Source organism: Pseudorasbora parva, chromosome 12 (assembly GCF_024679245.1).
Source record: "Pseudorasbora parva isolate DD20220531a chromosome 12, ASM2467924v1, whole genome shotgun sequence".
Lineage (NCBI taxonomy): Eukaryota > Metazoa > Chordata > Actinopteri > Cypriniformes > Gobionidae > Pseudorasbora > Pseudorasbora parva.
In genome coordinates this window covers 44,101,347-44,120,922 of record NC_090183.1, presented here as the reverse complement: position 1 = coordinate 44,120,922, position 19,576 = coordinate 44,101,347, and the positions used below count along the sequence as shown (strand labels likewise).

Sequence of the window (19,576 nt, the reverse complement as noted above, 5' to 3'; positions counted from 1 at the left end):
GTAGTTGTGATTTCTTAATGGATCATTTCAATAGGTAATGAGATGAACTACTGTGTGAACTTCAGGAGAACTAAAGACATTAAAAGACACTGAACAAAATGACTAGTTCTGAGCAAAGTACATTCATCATTCTTTGTATATGCCACATGGTTTGATAGTTTTTTATCTTGTTCAATAGCTTTTATACACTTTCTAGTTTGATTTAAGTGTCTAAACATTTTAGGCCACTAAAGATTCTCAAATCACAAATAAAACAAAATCTCATAATTAAACAAATGCAAATAAGTATACATTATAATTTTGATTGCACAATCTTTACAATAATAACTCTACATGTGAAGTATTCCTTCATTTGTTTCATAAACTTCTGGTCTCGGACCCCATAGATCAAAGGACTCAGTAATCTTGGCATAATGTTTGTGAGCAGATAAATAAAGAAACTGATCTTAGTTCTGTGAAAAGGAAAGAAAGGGATGACAATCATATCCATAAAAGGGGTGATATAGGAAAGCATACAAAGCAGTAACTGGACACCATGCAACAATATTGTGCTCTGAGCCTTATTTGCTGAACCCTTTGAAACCGCCTTTCTGGCAGTAAACATGACTCTGCAATAAGTGTAAATGAGAATTATCCACACCAAAGACATATAGATGACTTGTGAAGCAATGGTCCGATCCTTGTGGGCGTTGGAAGGGAACACATTGAATAGGTAGCAAAGTACAATCGACCTGAAGAAAGATATGGGCTGGATTGACAATAAAATAATGATATCTGCCAAAGAAGGTATAGTTCCTAATACCCATAGCAAGCATATAAAGATGTAGGTTCTTTGTGGAGTGCAAATCCGAGAGTGATGCAGTGGTTTACAGATAGCAATGAACCGTTCTATGGCCATACCAGCCAGATTCAAAGGAGTGATCATAAAGGTGGTTGTACCAAGAACCATCAATATGCAACACAATGAAGCATTTAAGAGTGGTGAAAGGTAGGACAACACATATAAAGTCACTGATACACAGATCATGAGCATGTCATTGAGTACGAGATGAATGTATAAGATGTATCTGGAGTCTCTTGAAAACATTGGATTGGAGAAGAAAGTCACTACTAACATTCCGTTGATGAAATTAATGATAAAGCCAAGACTAACGATCACAATGTTTTTGGCAAAAGCTTCTTCATAACTATCCACAATCCAGATCGTCGAGTTCATTTTCCGGGTCTTTATGGGCAAGGACCTGAATCAGAAAGAGGAGAAAGTGTTTAATAAGTGACCTAAACTGGGCGTAGCTCATTCCTTTTTAAGAAGTCTTGGAAATAGGCTTACCTTGAAGAATCGGTTCTAGATTGTGGGCAGTCTGAAGCTCACATGAGTTTTAATCAGTACAGTGATACTCATGTTATTTATGGCTTGTGGAAAGGTCACAAATTATGAATACTAAGTATGTTGGTCATTGCCCCCGAGTCACTGTAAATTTGCCTATTCAGACATTTGCTTTTTCTTCCATGACAGTGGAATGTTTGCAATGCAAAACAACACAAAGAATATTGAACTAATGACAAATTAGTGCAGTTTATTGAAGGTTTGTCTGAAGCTTCTCCATCCATTATATATTTTATTAAGTAGTTTGTGGTCCCGTTCCTAAGTCTTTGCATTGCAAAATGTGTGACAATAATTCATAATACACCCAAAGCACCAGCTCCGAGCCAGGAAAAGTGGTTCTTTAGTAGCACCAAAACATTGCTAGACTAGAAAAACCGGTCAACAAAATGAACACAAACGGGAGATCACAACTTATTAAATAGCAGCTAATGGAGCTAATAGCTGCTGCTCGCTTGTACTCACCGTCTATACCAATTACTGCGAACAGCATGAATGCGTTGGATTCGCTGTGTTTTCACTGCATGTGTTTTGATTCCAATGATTTACGATGTTGTAAAGCCACGTGACTCAATAGTAACGCAATGTTCGGCATTGTTGATGGAAGGCTTGTTCGAGATGCATCGGCAAGAAACAAGAAAATATATTTTCTTGAAATATATTTTAATATATGGAATAATATATTGATGGTATTATAAAATATATTATATATTCATGCAATATATTGCAAAATATACAAATGATTGCCGCTTTCAATATATTGCAATATATTGGAAAATATAAATATTAAATCCCATATATGTGAATATATTGCATGATATTTTCAAATATATTGCAATATATTTTTGTTTCGTAAGGGAGGACTGGTAGCTTTAGGCCGTGCCAGCAAGGCAAGGCACTTGGGGATGGCCTTCGGGCTTTGTGAGGTGGAAGAAACCTTCTTCCTCCTCCTCCGTTTACAAGCGTGAGGTGGTGAACTGGAGCTTTCAGCATCTTCAGTCTGGGGGGTGCCTCTTCCACTGTGGAAGGAGGGATCAGTCAGTGGTGTGGTACTCCACTTGAGGTGGAGGTTCAGGCTCCCCACGATATAAAGATGTGGTTTGCAGAGTCCCAGAAACCAAGATTCCCCAGCATCTCTATCTCCCTCAAGCTGAGAGGCTGATTGAGGCATATGTTGAAAACCTTGCTAATATCAGCCTCACTGTAGACCAGATAGTCCACTTCGATGAGGAAGTAACATGTGAAGTCCCTCACCGCAGCCCCCTGCTGATGGATCAAGCGAGAGGTGACATGCTGGATCAACAGCTGGCGGTTGGAAAGTTCAGTGATGGGAGATGGAAAAAGAAAGACGGACATTATTTGCTGAGCCCTCTTGTGGCCAGATTGATCTGTCAAGAATGGAGTGAAGGGATGGGGGGCGATTCAGTGGTGTAGTAGATAGATGGGATTTTTAATTTTAAAAAATAAAAAATTGACATGACAACATGAAAGCCCACTGCCAGTGAAAAAACACGAGAATGTACACAAGCACAAGATAAAACATGGCATGAAAGCACGCAGCGGGTGTAAACACGAACCGCATGCTACAGAACACAACAATCTACTCTTACTTGAAAAAAGTGTGCGTTCTATTAGTTCATTCTATTCCTGAATAGGAACAGAGGAATGTTGTTCGTATGAACCTCTGTTCATCTTCGGAACACAAATGAAGATATTTGTGTTGAAATCCAATGGTTTGAAAGGCCTTCATTGACACCAATGTCATTTCCTCTCTCAAGACCCATAAAGGCACTAAAGACGTCGTTACAAAGCCCATCTGACATGCAATCTGAATCGTGAATCACAAATTTGCAGGTCGGAGCTCACCAAACTTGGGCTCTGTTTGAAATCGCTCCCTATAGGCCATCATTTGAGGGGACAGACATTTTTAGTGGTGCCCGAAACCATATTAGACGTTATCAAGTGCACTCATTCAATCCCACAATGCACCGCAATAATGAATCTGCAACTGCTGTACGCTCAATAGCTAGAGAATACCCATAATGCACTGTAAGAGTCACACGCTGAATTAATTACTACATCTCACCAGAAAATGGCGCCGCAGCGGAATTATACATTCATTAATTTTCCAAACTGCTGGTCCAATATGGGTACAGCGTAATATCATACAGGTATAAATTCCTTTTTAATTGATCATTAAATTGTTTAATTTAAGTTTATACATGCTATTTTCCATAGAGTTGTATTGCCTATATGAAAAGGGCTACCATTACAGTAGATCAAGAGCATATGTAGTATGTTGTTCAGCAGGACAGAAGTGAATTGGCCAAGCGTATACCCGCAAAAAAATCCACTAAATTGGTTTAAAGGGCTGTTGTTAGCATTACATTGGTTGTAACTATTTACTTTTTGCATGGACTATTTTATGGACTCTTCTAACTATCAGGGTTGTAGACCTGTGTAACCAAGAGTGACTGCCATTTTTATACATTAATGGATGGCGTTTGAATGATGTTAACAAAAATAAAAGTATCAAATTAAATCTATATGACTGCAGTATAGGCTGTTAATTCAACACAATTTTTTTAGCACTGTGCTCATCTATACACCCTACTGTACTATAATATTGTAATTGCTTTGATAACATTTGCATCATAATATTTGCATTTACACTCAATTTCTATTCATTGCTAACTGCTAAATTTACTAATACAAAACAGCACTTTGTTTTATTTGTACTTGGACTTACCACATGGGGTCAGTATATGTTGTCTGAATGATGCTTGTATGTGGTTGCTGTGATTAAGAGTGGCTTGTTTTGTAATTATTTACATCTCAACCCTGAACCAGATTTCATCCTTGTATAAGTATTCATCCGACACGTTGTATTAAAGCAGAAAACAGAGTGGTAAAAATATATAAAAATTATAAATTATTATTATTATTATTAAAGACAGCGTACACACCAAACAACAGTGTAAGCATCTGAGGAAATCAAATTACATATCAGAATTCAAATATTATTATAGATCACTGGGAAATTGTAACACAACTAAATAAAATGCAATATCATTCAATCTGGACCTGCACTTTATTATTTTGTGTGACGATAAAATTTACTACAGAAGCATATGATTTACCTTGTGTAACTAAACAGGGTTAGGGTTAGCATATATTTGCACTATTATACTTTGGTAGTACAACTCTATAGGAAATAAACCACTTAAGATTTACAGTAAGTGTTAGGACAGTGTAAAGTTAGTTATGGTCTGCCTGCCCATAATCATTAGCGTATATTTTAATGTAAACATTACTTACATGTCTTTACTTTCTTCTTCTTAAGTTCACTATGCCAAATCATGGAAAACAAAGTATTGTTGAAAAATTAAAGAACACTGTTCATCAATGGCATAACAGCATGACAGTGCATTTTCTTCTTAGGTTTAATAAATACATCAATGTGGCAAAACATTCACCTGGCACACTTACATGAAGAATTATGCATGCTTTACTAACAATTGTGATGCATTTTTATGAAACATCTGATGATGTTGCACTTTTTTGCTCATTGTTTGATTGCTTCAACTTTTACAATGAATAATCTGCATGAAAAGAGTCCCTTCATATGATTGTAAAAATGCTTATCGCGAACACCATAAATCAGGGGAGTAAGTAGTCGTGGCAATATGTTTGTCAGAAGATAATTAAAAAAGGTTAATCTTGCCCGATCAACTGGTATAAGTGGGACAAACATCTTGTCTATGACAGCAGTAATGTAGGACAGCATACAGAGCAGAAGCTGTGCTCCATGTAACAGGATGGTGTTTTGGGCCTTTTTTGCTGAAGATTTATCATTGGTGGCTCTTCTGGCTGCAATCAGCACTTGACAGTATGTAAATACAAGAATTACCCACACAACAGATGAGTAAAGCCCATTCATGAATCTGGACTGTACTTCATGGTATGGTGTGCTGTACAGAATAGATGCACCACAAGAAGTAGCTGTAGAAAAAATAGATAAAGGCCGAACAATTGAAAGTAAAATCAAGTCAGACAATCCAGGTAAAACCCCTACACCCCATATCAGAGAGATAAGGATGTACGTTCTCCGCACTGTGCAGATCTGATGGTGATGCAGTGGTTTGCAGATGGCGACGTAACGCTCAACGGCCATACCGGCCAAAGTCAGAGGAGTGTTCTTATGAGTTGTTGAAGCTATTATAAGAAGTATTACACAGAACGGGAGAGGTACATTTTGCCATACATAAGCCATCATAAAAAGAATTACACTAATAAAAACCATGAGCATATCATTGAGAACCAAGTGAATATATAATATGTATCTTGGATCACTGTAGAAAATTGAACTTCTAAAAAATGTCAATACAAACACACCATTTATGGACAGAATGGTGACTGCAAGAACAACAATGGTGAAATTTTTTGCAAACGCATCTGCATATCGTTCTTGTACACTATAAAGATACATTGTAGAGTTCATTGTACTCATGCACCGGTGTAAAAATTCAGACCGTTTCCTTTAATTTTCGACTGTTGTTGTTGTCTTTCTTTTCCTTCCAATGATCTTGACGACTGTCAAAAGTACATCCAGCTGCAATATGATGGTATTTATCCCAAAGATTTTTCCATTAATTTAATCTGATATAGAAAGGGAAAAAAAGAAAATCATTTAGCACGTTAACAATTATAAGCTTTGAAACAACTAATAAAAATAATAAAGACAACTTACCTTTTCAGTTTGCTTAGTAAATAGTTTTAGCTCCAGGTGAAAACGGACCAGTTTATATACTCAGATGAGATGTAAAAAAGAGGGGAGAAAAATGAGCTCAAGAGAGAAGGGAGGCAGGAAAGGAAAGAGAGTAAAATATTATCTCTTTCATTATTTCTCTAAAGGGAGTGACAGTACTATGCGAGCTGATTAGGGCCGAGCAATAATAATTATAGAAAAAAAAACTTCTAGAGATGAAAGACATTATAATGCGAGATTAAACTCAAATATGTGGCAGGTCAGGCCACTGCGGCACTGCACACTATGGCTGGGCTATAGGCCTACCAGTCTGACCAGCTGAAGGACCTGGACCAGGAGTTTCCCCCTGAGGCGGTACAGGAGCTGTGCCACACCACAGATTTGTCTCTGTATCACTAAGTAAACTGCTGCCATGATTGATCAATCAATGGCGGCCATGGTGGCTATGGAGAGACATCTCTGGGTGAACCTGGCTGACTTCAGGAAAAGGTCACAGAGGCAAAATATCATCTGACTCCATCTGAAGGTATTGACTTGTCATGTTTTTGAGCCTCCTTAGCCACTACCATAGGAAGTGCCTTAGGCCTCCTTTCACTATAGAGAATTATTTGAGAGATATGAAAGCTTTAGCATAAGTTCTGCCAGGGAGACTTAATTGTTACGTCACTTCAACTTTTTTTATCTATCCAATCACATTCTAATACTTGGGTATAAAAGATCAGTACTTACTCATTTCTGAGTTCGCAGATGCTGACACTTCAGTTCACCGCCATCCTCCCCACCACCTCCAAGTCAAATCCTTCCCTACATCCACCCCACCACCACCTGGATGGTCCCTTCCATACCTCACTGGGGGTCGGCTGCGCCTCTGCCTTCGTCTTCAGGTAGGACATGCAGAGTCCGGACCCTCAGATTGCGAGCTACAGAAGGGGCCTATGCCAAAGTACTTTATTGCTTGCTGGGTTGTTAATAAATGGACACATTGTCACAGTATTTATTCTCCTGAGTCTTTCCGGTAGAACTAAACTTCGAGTTTAGATCTGGAGAGCTGTTAGGCTTCCTCTTATCCTATGATACATTTCCTGTGAGGCCCCTGCTTTAACACGCAGTGCTGTCAAGTCATTAGGTTCCCTTAGAGCCTACTTGGCTACTGCTTTTATAAAAACTTCTCCTTAGTGCTCAATCCAGGGCAGTATTGAGTTTTTAGGCACACTGCTGGTTCTTCTTTGGAAAAGGGTGGCTTTAGGTTGGTGGAGAGATTCTGCCTGAGGTTGAGGAGTTCAGGTATCTCTGGGTCTTCTTCACGAGTGAGGGAAGGATGGAACGGGAGATTGACAGACAGATTGGTGCAGCTTCTGCAGTAATGCGGTTGATGTACCAGTCGTGGTAAAGAAGAAGCTGAGCTGTAAGGCAAAGCTCTCAATTTACTGGTCAATCTACATTCCTACTCTCACATGTGGTCATGAGCTGTGGGTCATGACCGAAAGGACAAGATACATATATAGTCAACCAAAATGAGCTTTCTCCGAAGGGTGGCTGGGCACTCCCTTACAAATGGACTGCATTTATATATAGCACCTTACAGATAGGGTGAGAAGGTCGGTCACTCAGGAGGAGCTCAGAGTAGAGCCGTTACTCCTCAACATCGAGAGGTGCCAGCTGAGGTGGCTCGGGCATCTATTTTGGATGTCCTAGGCCCCGGGGAAGACCTAGGACACGCTGGAGGGATTATGTCTTCCAGCTAGCCTGGGAACACCTCTGGGTTCCCCGAGAAGTGCTGGAGGAAGTGGCTAGGAAAGTCTAGGCGTCTCTGCTTAGACTGTTGCCCCCACGACTTGGCCCCGGATGAGTGGAAGATGATGGATGGATGGATGGATGGATGGATGGATGGATGGAGGCACACTGCATGCAACCTTGATGGGAGCTTGACAGCTGAGTTGTTAGGCTTTCTTGAGCCTCCTCAGCTGCCTTTCGGATATAGCATTGCTAGGCCTTAGCTTTTTTTACAAGTTTGTTCAAGATTAGGCCTTAAATATACAAGTTGTAGGCTTTCTTTGAGCTTCCTTGACATAGAATATGAAGTTATGCCTCCTCTCATTTTGGATAGTCAGCATATTGAGGCCTCCTTTCTCAGAGTCAGATTTGGGGGCACTGGATGTAGCTAAGCCTCCTCTATCAAGGGAGTCATTATCTTTAGGCCTCTCTAATTAGAGAGTCATCCATTCTTGAGAAGTTCCGGCTGTAGTTTCTGGTGCACCTAGGGATGAGGTGTGAGATATTATTATTGCTTGGCCCTAATCCCTATGTACAGCATATTTTACAAAATAAGATATTTGACAATGACGCTCAGGATCTGTTGCCCACCAAATCATCCACCATAATCTTGTCAGTTGTCTCTCCTTACTCTCGTCACGTGATAAGTGAAATCTGACTCCTGCTTCACTGACTAAGAATCTTTGTGTTTATAATTGTAGAGTCCATTGTCCAACTGAACTAAATGGTTTTCATTTAAAGGGGTACTTCAGCGCTGGGAAGATGAATCTGTATTTAAACTGGGTCATCAATGTAGTAGAAATGTGAAATTATTTTTTAATTTGGTGCCTTCTAGACTGAGAAAAGACAAAAAAAAATATTTTTGTCTCATGGGGATGAAAGACTACAATTCCCAGAATGCATCGCTGCCCTGTGAGGCCATTCCCAAAGCCACCAACTTGATTACAGTGACTGAGTTGGAGAAGACACTACAATTAAAAACTGAACGTGTCTGTTCAATATAATGAGTGAGTCACCGCGCGAGTATCACAGCACTGAGCACTAACTGCAGGAGTGAAAAAAATGAACTGATGAGGTCTCGTGATGAGAGCTGAGGTAATCGCGACTACACTCGCAGCATACATTCACAACGCGAGTTCAGTCTGGCACGCGTTTCAGTTCATGCCTTTGCAAGCTTAACTTTCATAGAAATTAATTTGAGAAGTTAGAAGACTTACATTGCTCACCATAGCTCTGTTTAAATGAGTGTCTGTAGCTGCAAACTGAGCTCTCCATGCGAGCTGAGTGTAATCTCCCACCCCCCATGCGCAGATTCAAAACATGCGGAAATGGCTCCCTCTGCTGGCTGTAGTCTTTAGCCTTTGGGCAAACATTGCTCCTATGATGCAAGTATCGTCAATTTGCATCATAGGAGGAATTTTTCCAGAAATAAAATGCATAAATCTCTTGTCTCAGGGGGATATGAGGGGGGAAAGCACAATCATTTGAATATACTCCAGGGTTTCTACTGATACAAAGCCATATGCTAATCGCTGAAGTAACCCTTTAAGCAAATCAGCAGCTAGGGCAGTGCCACAGTGGGCAAGTAATATAACCGGTGTGCGACCAAACACTGTTACACCATTAACACCAACTATCGCAAGCCTAGTGCCGCTCCATTGCAGAGCAAGTATGAGACTTGCTACCGCAAATACATAGACGTGCTTCTGTGCAACATAGCATATGAACTACCCCTAGCAGATCTATACAGGTGAAGCTGGGGAAGGTGGAGGGTTTCTGAAAGCAAACTGCTACAGCTGTCACACTAGTCACAAGGGATGGAGACAAGGATGCAGTGATCCAAATGAAGGTGTTTACTTAACCAGATCAAAAGCAACAGTGTACACAATACACAAACAACACCAGACAGCAAACTAACAGGAACAGAACGCTTAAAGGCGGGGTGAAATGCTGTTTCATGCATAATGAGCTTTTTACACCTTTAAAGACTTGGATTCCCATCCTAAATATAGACAAAGTTTCAAAAACTATTGTTGGACGTTTGATGGAGTATTTCTGTGTTAAAAATACTCCTTCCGGTTTCTCACAAGTTTCGGCGAGTTTTTTTCGAGTATGGGTCTACTTGACGTTAAATAGATCGGAAGGTCCTTGTATGGGCCGTACGGGCTCTTCTCCCGGTAGGGTGCGCGCGCGCGTAACTAGAGGGAGAGAGAGGAAATGCACGCCGTAAACAGTCTCTCAGGTGCAGATCCAGTCGTCCGTGAACACTTATGACGCGCCGCGCTCCACTTTATTCCTATGGGTGACGTCGAGCGACTTCAAAGCTTCAGCACAGCATTCCGGGAAGGCAGCGCATCATTTGAACGGATTTGAACGCAGAAATGATGGGAAGCTTCAAGGCATCGCTTCAGTCGCGTCGCAAAGTGGATTTCCACGGTCACTGCTGTCACAGGACTTCACCAAATCATACCAAAGAAGTGTGTTTTTGACGGAGCGGTCCCAGCGATAAAGGTTCGGTCCTGCTTTGGAAGCAGCCGGTGAGTAAATCAACTTCAAATGTCTCTGCTATTGGCTACCGTCGCATGAGTAAACATCAGTAAACGATACGATCGCGTGCTTCGTCATTCAAATGCGCTAACGGTTACTCCATTGTTGTTCTGTATAACACTATTCTGACTCTGTCGTGCAAAACCGTTTTGCTTGCTACCTCTAAGGTCTAGTCACATACAATAGTCCATAAACCGAATCATGTCCTCATAAACTGCGCGTAAAGACACACAAAAGCCCCTAAATACAGTACATACCACAGAGACGGACGTCCTGATGTTGCCGTTTCTCCTGTTCAATTTATTTCAGCCTCAGATTTGATTGTGGATCATTATCTGTATTAGCTGAGATAGATGGGTTTCTCCACGCTTGAGGACATCACCGCTTTGTGCACATTCGTCATTCTTTAGCTCCGCCCACACGATACGCCTCCAGGCGCTCGGTTTTTTCCGGAAAGACTCGGTACAGCCCATATTTATTTTATAAATATGATAAAACTAAAGACTTTTCGGAGATATGAAGGATGCAATACTACTCTATAGGTACTCAAGATTGACATGAGACTGACTGAAACTGAGTGTTTCACCCCCCCTTTAAAGGAAGTGGAGTTGATATAAGTTGAATGATGGCAGGTGTGCATGATTGAGGAGTGAGTGCAGGTGGGAGCCAGGAGTGATCATGGGAAATGTAGTATGGAGGTGAAAAACTAGCAAGTGACTAAAGCAGAAAAACCCAAATAGACATAGCTCTGACAGCAAGAAACACTGACAACATTTTTGAAAGTTGATTTTAGCATAGCCCTGATTGTGTGTGTGTGTGTGTGTGTGTGTGTGTGTGTGTGTGTGTGTGTGTGTGTGTGTGTGTGTGTGTGTGTGTGTGTGGAACTGCTGAGAGTTTAGTTGAAATTTGATAGGAATTAAGAAAATGTTAGTTGTTTAAATTTAGTACGGTGCTGTCACTGTTTACAGTACAGATGCTGACCGCTAATTAAAATCTCTATGTTGGCTCTCTTTGCACACACACACACACACACACACACACACACACACACACACACACACACACACACACACACAGAAAGTCCTAGTAATATGAAGCTTTACTTTTAAATATGAAGATACATTTCTACATTACTGGTTTTAATGTCTTAAATATTGTATACACAGAAGAACAATACTTGTCTAAAATCAATGCACACAGTTGAGTGATAAAGTTTACCCTCTTTAATTTAAAGCTGTTAAGCTATTTACAAAGCAACTTTAATTAAATATACATTAATATTAACAACGAAAAAGATTGCATGATTTGTCAGTCATATGTAAATTAAAGTTGTTTTCTGGTGTCCTGACTAGAACTGACTAAGTAACCTGAAAAAAACTGTGTGTTTCTTTTGTGTAAAAAAACACACAGTGTACACAAGTGTACCGAGGACAAAATCAGTTTTAAACACAAAGAGTGGTAACACCAAATATTGATTTGATTTACTTTATAGAAGTTATTTGCTAAATAAAATATATGTATTACATTATTTTTTTAAAGCATCCTCACTTTACAGCATTTTTACACTAATTCCTAAAGCTTTTCACAGTACTGTAGTTTTGCTGATAGGAGACATTTACAGTTCTTCTGTATTTAGTCTGTCTCAGATCGCAGACAGACTCGATGAGGGTGAGATTAGATCAATATCAGCTGTTGTGCATACACAAATCTCACTGGATTATTACAATTAATGTTTGGAAAAGGAATTTGGCAAAAGGAATGTTTGGAAATGTAAACAGATATTTACTGACACACTACGGCAAAAAATATAAAGAATATAAAGCACTGGACTAAAACCTTTTTTTTTTTTTTTCGGTGAAAAAACTAATATGCCTAAGACTTTTGTAGTTCTGTAAATAATTGTGGGATAAACACCTCAAAGAGATTACAGTGCCTCCCAAATTTTTCCAAAATGTTTTATGACTGCACAAAAACATACAGTATGTAAGCAAATAAAGAAAATACACTAGCAAAATTAAGTAATTTTTTGCTCATTATTTGGTTGATTCAACCTTTACAACAGGTAATTTACATGAAAAAAGTCTCTTTATATGATTTAAAAAATGTTTATCCCGAACACCATATATCAGAGGTGTAAGAAGTCTTGGTACAATGTTTGTTAAAAGATAACTGAAAAAATATAACATTTTCCTCTGCTGATCTGCAATAGTTAGGAAATAAATTTTGTCTAACACAGCAGTAATGTAGGACAGCATACAGAGCAGAAGCTGTGCTCCATGTAACAGGATGGTGTTTTGTGCCTTTTTTGCTGAAGATTTATCAGTGGTGGCTCTTCTGGCTGCAATCACCACTTGGCAGTATGTGAATACAAGAATTACCCACACAAAAAATGTATAAAGTCCATTTGTAACTTTGTTTAGTTCATCATGGTACGGAGTGTTATACACAACTGTTGAGGTACAGGCAGAATTTGTTTTAAAGATAGATAAAGGTCGGACAATTACAATGGCAATCAATTCAGCCAATCCAGGTATAACTCCTACACCCCATATCAGAGAGATAAGGATGTACGTTCTCCGCACTGTGCAGATCTGATGGTGATGCAGTGGTTTGCAGATGGCGACGTAACGCTCAACGGCCATACCTGCCAAAGTCAGAGGAGTGTTCTTATGAGTTGTTGAAGCTATTATTAGAAGTATAACACAGAATGGGAGAGGTACATTTGGCCATGCATAAGCCATCACAAAAAGCATAACAGTGATAAAAACCATGAGCATATCATTGATAACCAAATGAATATATAATATGTATCTCGGATCATTGTAAAAAAATGAACTCTTAAAGAATATAAATACAAAAACTCCATTGATCAAGTTAATCGTGATCCCCAACAGAACAAGGGTGAAATTTCTAACAAAAGTGTCCGCATATATGTCTTGAGCAAGATTTTGAAGCATTGTAGAGTTCATTGTCCTTGCACACTTAGGTGACTCAAAATCCTATTAGGATAAGAAGTTTTTTGTTGTTGTTGTTGTTCTTTTGTTGCAGCTCGGTTATCCTGTAAGATATCAATGGCAGTCCAAAGTCCATCAGGCATGAAGTTGATATTCCAAAGAATTTTTCATGTGTCACCTGATATAGAAAAACAAAGATATGATTTTTGTAGAACATAATTGTAAATATAAATATGATTCAAAATGATAAAAATCACCTTAACAGTTTGCTTAATCCAGTTTACTTCACTCCATACATGAACTGATCAGTTTATATACACATTTGAAAAGAGCGAGAAAGCACAATCATTTGAATATACTCCAGGGTTTCTACTGATACAAAGCCACATGCTAATCGCTGAAGTAACCCTTTAAGCAAATCAGCAGCTGGGGCAGTGCCGCAGTGGGCAAGTAATATAACCGGTGTGCGACCAAACACTGTTACACCATTAACACCAACTATCGCAAGCCTAGTGCCGCTCCATTGCAGAGCAAGTATGAGACTTGCTACCGCAAATACATAGACATGCTTCTGTGCAACATAGCATATGAACTACCCCTAGCAGATCTATACAGGTGAAGCTGGGGAAGGTGGAGGGTTTCTGAAAGCAAACTGCTACAGCTGTCACACTAGTCACAAGGGATGGAGACAAGGATGCAGTGATCCAAATGAAGGTGTTTACTTAACCAGATCAAAAGCAACAGTGTACACAATACACAAACAACACCAGACAGCAAACTAACAGGAACAGAACGCTTAAACGGAGTGGAGTCAGGGCCGGCGCGTGCCTATAGGCGAACTAGGCAGCCGCCTAGGGCAGCGGCTCAGCCAGGGCGGCAAGAGAGAGAGAGAGAGAGTGTAAGCGAGAGAGAGAATTTAAAAAAAAAATGTATTTGTTAGTTTTACATTAGGTAGGTTACAATTATCACACTTATATCAACAACATTTTTTCCCACTCTATTAGTATAAATTTAAAAATAAAAATTCCCGCCCGGCCGCGCCCCCACCTCACTTAGAGCAGCATCGATTAGAATATGCTCGACTGTGCCATCCGTTCCGTGGAAGAGCGCTTTCCGCTGCTTCGAGACCATGGGCGCGTATTTGGATTTTTATATGACATCGCATCTCTCAAAGAAAAGCATAATAGCCTACAATAATTCTTCAGGATTGCTTAAGACTGGAAAAGGCCCTGACTCATGGAGACTCACGGGATGTTGATAGGCATAAATAGTTTGAAGAGCTGACTGCTTTGGGTAGACGCCTGGTTGCTGGATCTAAACCACTGGATGCGCTTAAATTCATCTGTGAAAAAGGGATGGAATAAATTTTTCTGAGCCCGATCTCACGAAAAGGCGTAGCCTAAAAATAGTTTGCAATCTCGTGGAATGTATAGGCATACGCCAAAATGAGTTTTGGCATGCATATGGTACGTGGTTTTTCGCGTGCTATGATACTGTGGAGTGCAGTAAGTGATGAGACAAGAGACGGAGATGCGTCGAGTCAGCTTTACTAACAACAACATAATTCAACATAATTTTCCAAACTGTACAGCAAGCAATGTAAACAACTGTCACACAGCGTGAAACCGGAACTTCTCTGCCGGAAAAACCCGCTCCCTTAAAGGGGCCGCGTATGGGTGAATGTCTCATACCGTTTAACTTGTAGGTCACCACACAGGCCCCCCCAGAATTCACCCCATATAACAGGCCCAGCCCGAACAGGTACCCCAAACCCAACAGTCCAGCTCCTCACTAAGAGTCAACGTATAGGGGGGCGGACCAGGCGGCCATACCGGCTGCGCTTAACAGGAGGGGGGCAAAGGGCCAGGGGCGGGGGAGGGACAGAGCTAGGGGCATGAGCAGGGGCCGAGGCTGCCGCCGGCGGGCGCCCTCTCCTTGGGGGTTGGCCCAGCTGAATGGGTTCACCCATATCCACATGAGCAGGTTTGAGACGGTCTATAGCCACCCGCTCAGGCCTACCCCCCATATCCACAACAAAGTTCTTAGACCCTCCGGCCAGGACACGGAAAGGCCCATCATAGGGGGGCTGCAATGGTGTGCTATGGCCGTCATGGCGGATAAAAACATACTTGGCTGATGGTAAGTCCTTAGGCACGTAGGGCTGGGGGAGGCCATGGTGAGACATTGGAATAGGGACAAAGGCCTCTGCAATTTTCTGGGACACGGCACGATGGGAGGCAACCGACCACGGGGACGTGGCATCTGGAAGGAACTCCCCTGGAACGCGCAGGGGCTGGCCATACACCAGCTCGGCCGAAGAGGCCTGAAGATCTTCCTTAGGGGCGGAGCGAAGGCCCAGCATGACCCACGGAAGACGGTCAGCCCAGTTGTTGTCCGTAAGGCTGGCCCTGAGCGCAGCCTTCATGTCCCAATGAAAGCGTTCACAAAGTCCATTGCTTTGTGGGTTGTAGGCTGTGGTACGGTGGACCTTCACCCCCAGGACCTCGGCGAGCGCCGTCCAAAGCTCTGATGTAAACTGCGGACCTCTGTCCGAGGAGAGGTCTGACGGTGTGCCGAAACGGGCCACCCAAGACATAATGAACGCCCGGGCTACTTCAGCTGACGTAATGGAGGACAGGGGACACACTTCTGGCCACCTCGTGGTCCTGTCGACCATAGTGAGGAGGTAAGTATAACCACGGGAGGAGGGAAGCGGGCCCACCAGGTCCACATTCACATGATCAAAACGTCTCTCCGGCACTTTGAAGGGTGCCAAAGGGGCCTTGGTATGACGAGTCAGCTTTGCGCGCTGGCATGCAACACAGGCAGCAGCCCAGGCCCTAACGTCCCTCCGTAGGCCTGGCCATATGAACTTGGCCCCCACCAGCTTGGTGGAGGCCTTCCCCCCGGGGTGGGAAAGGCTGTGGATGGCGTAAAAAACCTTTCGCCTCCAGCTAGCAGGTACCATGGGGCGTGGTTGGCCCGTGGAGACGTCACAGAGGAGTGTAGCGTTGGCCGTGTCAAACGCCACATCTTCCATGAGCAGCGCCGTAGGGGCTGTTCTGTAGGCTTGCACCTCAGAGTCCGCAGCCTGCTCCTCAGCCATGGCTGCGTAGTCAAGGCCCAAGTGGACAGACCCAGTGATCGCCCAGGAGAGGCAGTCTGCGACGAAATTGTCTTTGCCAGCCACATGCTGTATGTCAGTAGTGTATTCGGAGATGGCAGAGAGCTGGCGCTGCTGTCGACCAGACCATGGCTCCGAAGACTTGGCCATGGCGAACGTCAGCGGCTTGTGGTCAACGAAAGCCGTGAACTGCCGGCCCTCCAACAGGAAACGGAAATGCCGAATAGCGAGGAAAATACCAAGGAGTTCCCTGTCGAAGGTGCTGTACTTCCTCTCATTGTCACAGAGCTTCCTGCTGAAAAAGGCTAGTGGCTGCCAGGCTCCGCCCACCCACTGTTCACACACAGCCCCGCACGGCATAATCAGAGGCATTCGTGGTAAGAGCAATGGGGGCGGTTGGAGACGGGTGCGCCAGCAGAGCAGCTTTGGCCAGTGCAGTTTTGGCAGCATGAAAAGACTCCGTCATCTCTGGGGACCAATCCAACACGTCTGCCGGTTTTCCACCCCGCAAGGCGTCGTACAAGGGTCGCATGAGTTGGGCTGCATGGGGGAGGAAACGGTTGTAGAAGTTCACCATGCCCAGAAACTCCTGCAGGGACTTTACAGTGCGCGGGCATGGAAAACTGGCTACGGCGTCCACCTTAGCCGGGAGGGGAACGGCCCCCTGTGGGGTGACATGGTGGCCGAGGAAAGTGATGGATGACCGGCCAAACTCGCACTTGGCCGGGTTGATGATGAGACCATGCTCACTGAGTCGGCCGAACAACTGCCTGAGATGCAACAGGTGGTCGTCTGCGGACGCACTGGCCACGAGAATGTCATCCAAATAAACAAACAGGAAAGGCATGTCCCGCAGCACAGAGTCCATAAGGCGCTGAAACGTCTGCGCTGCCCCCTTGAGGCCGAAAGGCATCCGTAGAAACTCGAAAAGGCCAAAGGGCGTGATGACTGCTGTCTTGGGGACATCCTGCGGGTGGACTGGCACCTGGTGGTAACCACGAACCAGGTCCACCTTTGAAAAGATGGTGGCGCCGGCCAGGTGGGCGGAGAAGTCCTGTATGTGCGGCACAGGGTACCGATCGGGGGTGGTGGCGTTGTTCAGGCGACGGAAATCACCACAGGGACGCCAACTGCCATCAGCTTTGGTCACCATGTGCAGGGGGGAAGCCCACGGGCTGTTGGAGCGTCGCACAATGCCGAGGTGCTCCATAGTGGCGAACTCCACACTGGCGATCGAAAGCTTTGTTAGAGTCGAGGCGTCGGGCCGTGCGTAGACTGGGGGGCCCACCGTGGTGATGTAGTGCTCCATGCCGTGCTTAGCCACAGCCGATGAGAATGTGGGCGTGGTGATGTCTGGGAACTCAGCCAGTAGGCATTGATACCGGTCTCTGGTGGCAAGCGTATTCGACAGACAAAGTGCCCCCGGCCCTCCCAGCGTGCAGTGGTATGAAGCAAAAGAAAGTGCGTCGATAAGGCAGCAGTTTGTAACATCCACCAACAGTCTGTAAGCGCAGAGGAAATCTGCCCCCAGGAGAGACGTAGACACAGCGGCCATGACGAAATCCCAGCCGAAACGCCGCCCGCCGAAACATACTTCCACATACCTCGTGCCATAAGTACGAATGGGTGTGCCGTTAGCGGCATCCATCGGGGGGCCATGCCCGCCAGCCATAGTATCCACAATTTTCGCCGGCAGGATGCTGCGCTGAGCCCCAGAATCAACCAGCAGCCGCCGACCAGACAAGGCGTCAGTGATGAATAACAGCTTGCAGTCACGGCCAGCACCCATAGCTGCTAATGAGCGCCGGCCCTGGCTTTTCCCTGGGCTCCAAAACTGCAAGGCTGACGACACTGTTTGGCCTTGGCCCCAAACCTGGAATGGTAATAACACCAGCCGTCCTCACGCTGTCGGCGGGCTGTCACAGCAGCTGCCGCGCCATGGTCGTCCCCCGGGGGCGGACATGGGGCAGACGTGTGCTGAGGGGGCAACAGCGCATGCACAAACTGCTGCCGGTTGGCAAGGAAAATCCTGTCTGCTTCCACAGCCAGCGCCCGGTAGTCCCTGGAGGAAAGGAGGGAAGAACTGGCCAGTGCGGTGCGCACGGGTGCTGGAAGCTGCCGCAGGAAAATGTGGGCGAAGAGGAATGACGGATCCGCTGCTCCCAACACAGTCAGCATCCTCTCCATTAACTCTGACGGCTTGCTATCGCCAAGGCCATTCAGGGACAGCAGGCGGTCTGCTTTCTCCAGCTCTGACAGCTCAGCCGGAGGAGCCTCTAATAGTGCCATAGCCCTGGCTGTCGTCGAGGCATCCAAAGCTGTTACCACATGGAAATACTTTGTAACGTCCTGCGTTATTCCTCTTAGCTGGAACTGGGCCTCGATGTGTTGAAACCATGGCCGTGGATTGTTCTGCCAAAAGTCCGGCAATTTGATGGTGGCAGAGAAGATCGCGCCGACATTAGCCGCGCTGACATTAGCCGCGCCGATAGCAGCAGCGGGCGCCGCAACGGCTTCATTTTCACCACCGCCGTCGTGTAACATAATCCAACCTTATTCAACTCGCGTCGGGTCACCAATGTGGAGTGCAGTAAGTGATGAGACAAGAGACGGAGATGCGTCGAGTCAGCTTTACTAACACTTCAACATAATTTTCCAAACTGTACAGCAAGCAATGTAAACAACTGTCACACAACGTGAAACCGGAACTTCTCTGCCGGAAAAAACCCGCTTGCTTAAAGGGGCCGCGTCTGGGTGAATGTCTCATACCGTTTAACTTGTAGGTCACCACAATACGCACTTTATGGCGTATTATACATATGAACCGTATTATTAGGGTTATGGCGTATTATACATACGCATAAAGTGCGTATCATATGCACGCAAAAAAGATTTTACACTCTTACTATTTATACGCATGACCATGAGATTGTGTTGATTTTTCCCAATATTTTTATAGCATTGAGTGCTTCTCACTCTCCCCGTCACTGTGAGCTCAGTTTCTCAAAGCTTAAACTGATTAAAAA

General features: G+C 43.8%; 3 protein-coding genes across 3 annotated transcripts; all 3 read right to left on the bottom strand.

Annotated features, from left to right (window-relative positions):
- Nucleotides 1-292: 292 nt before the first annotated feature.
- LOC137093709 (odorant receptor 131-2-like) lies at nt 293-1,216 on the bottom strand. The gene has a single exon (XM_067458552.1). The coding sequence runs from the start codon at nt 1,214-1,216 to the stop codon at nt 293-295; it is 924 nt and encodes a 307-aa protein (XP_067314653.1).
- Nucleotides 1,217-4,949: 3,733 nt separating this feature from the next.
- Nucleotides 4,950-5,894, bottom strand: LOC137093708 (odorant receptor 131-2-like). Its single transcript, XM_067458551.1, has one exon. It carries the CDS (start codon nt 5,892-5,894, stop codon nt 4,950-4,952), a length of 945 nt encoding a protein of 314 aa, XP_067314652.1.
- Nucleotides 5,895-12,323: 6,429 nt separating this feature from the next.
- On the bottom strand, nt 12,324-13,942 carry LOC137093707 (odorant receptor 131-2-like). The gene is made up of 2 exons (XM_067458550.1): nt 13,684-13,942; nt 12,324-13,604 (listed from the first exon to the last, which is right to left on the bottom strand). Exon 2 carries the CDS (start codon nt 13,439-13,441, stop codon nt 12,506-12,508), a length of 936 nt encoding a protein of 311 aa, XP_067314651.1. The 5' UTR covers nt 13,442-13,604; nt 13,684-13,942; the 3' UTR covers nt 12,324-12,505.
- Nucleotides 13,943-19,576: the final 5,634 nt, after the last annotated feature.

Excerpts from the sequence above, each read along its gene's own strand:
- LOC137093707 (XM_067458550.1), bottom strand. The coding sequence starts at position 13,441 with ATGAACTCTACAATGCTTCAAAATCTTGCTCAAGACATATATGCGGAC.
- LOC137093709 (XM_067458552.1), bottom strand. The coding sequence starts at position 1,216 with ATGAACTCGACGATCTGGATTGTGGATAGTTATGAAGAAGCTTTTGCC.
- LOC137093708 (XM_067458551.1), bottom strand. The coding sequence starts at position 5,894 with ATGAGTACAATGAACTCTACAATGTATCTTTATAGTGTACAAGAACGA.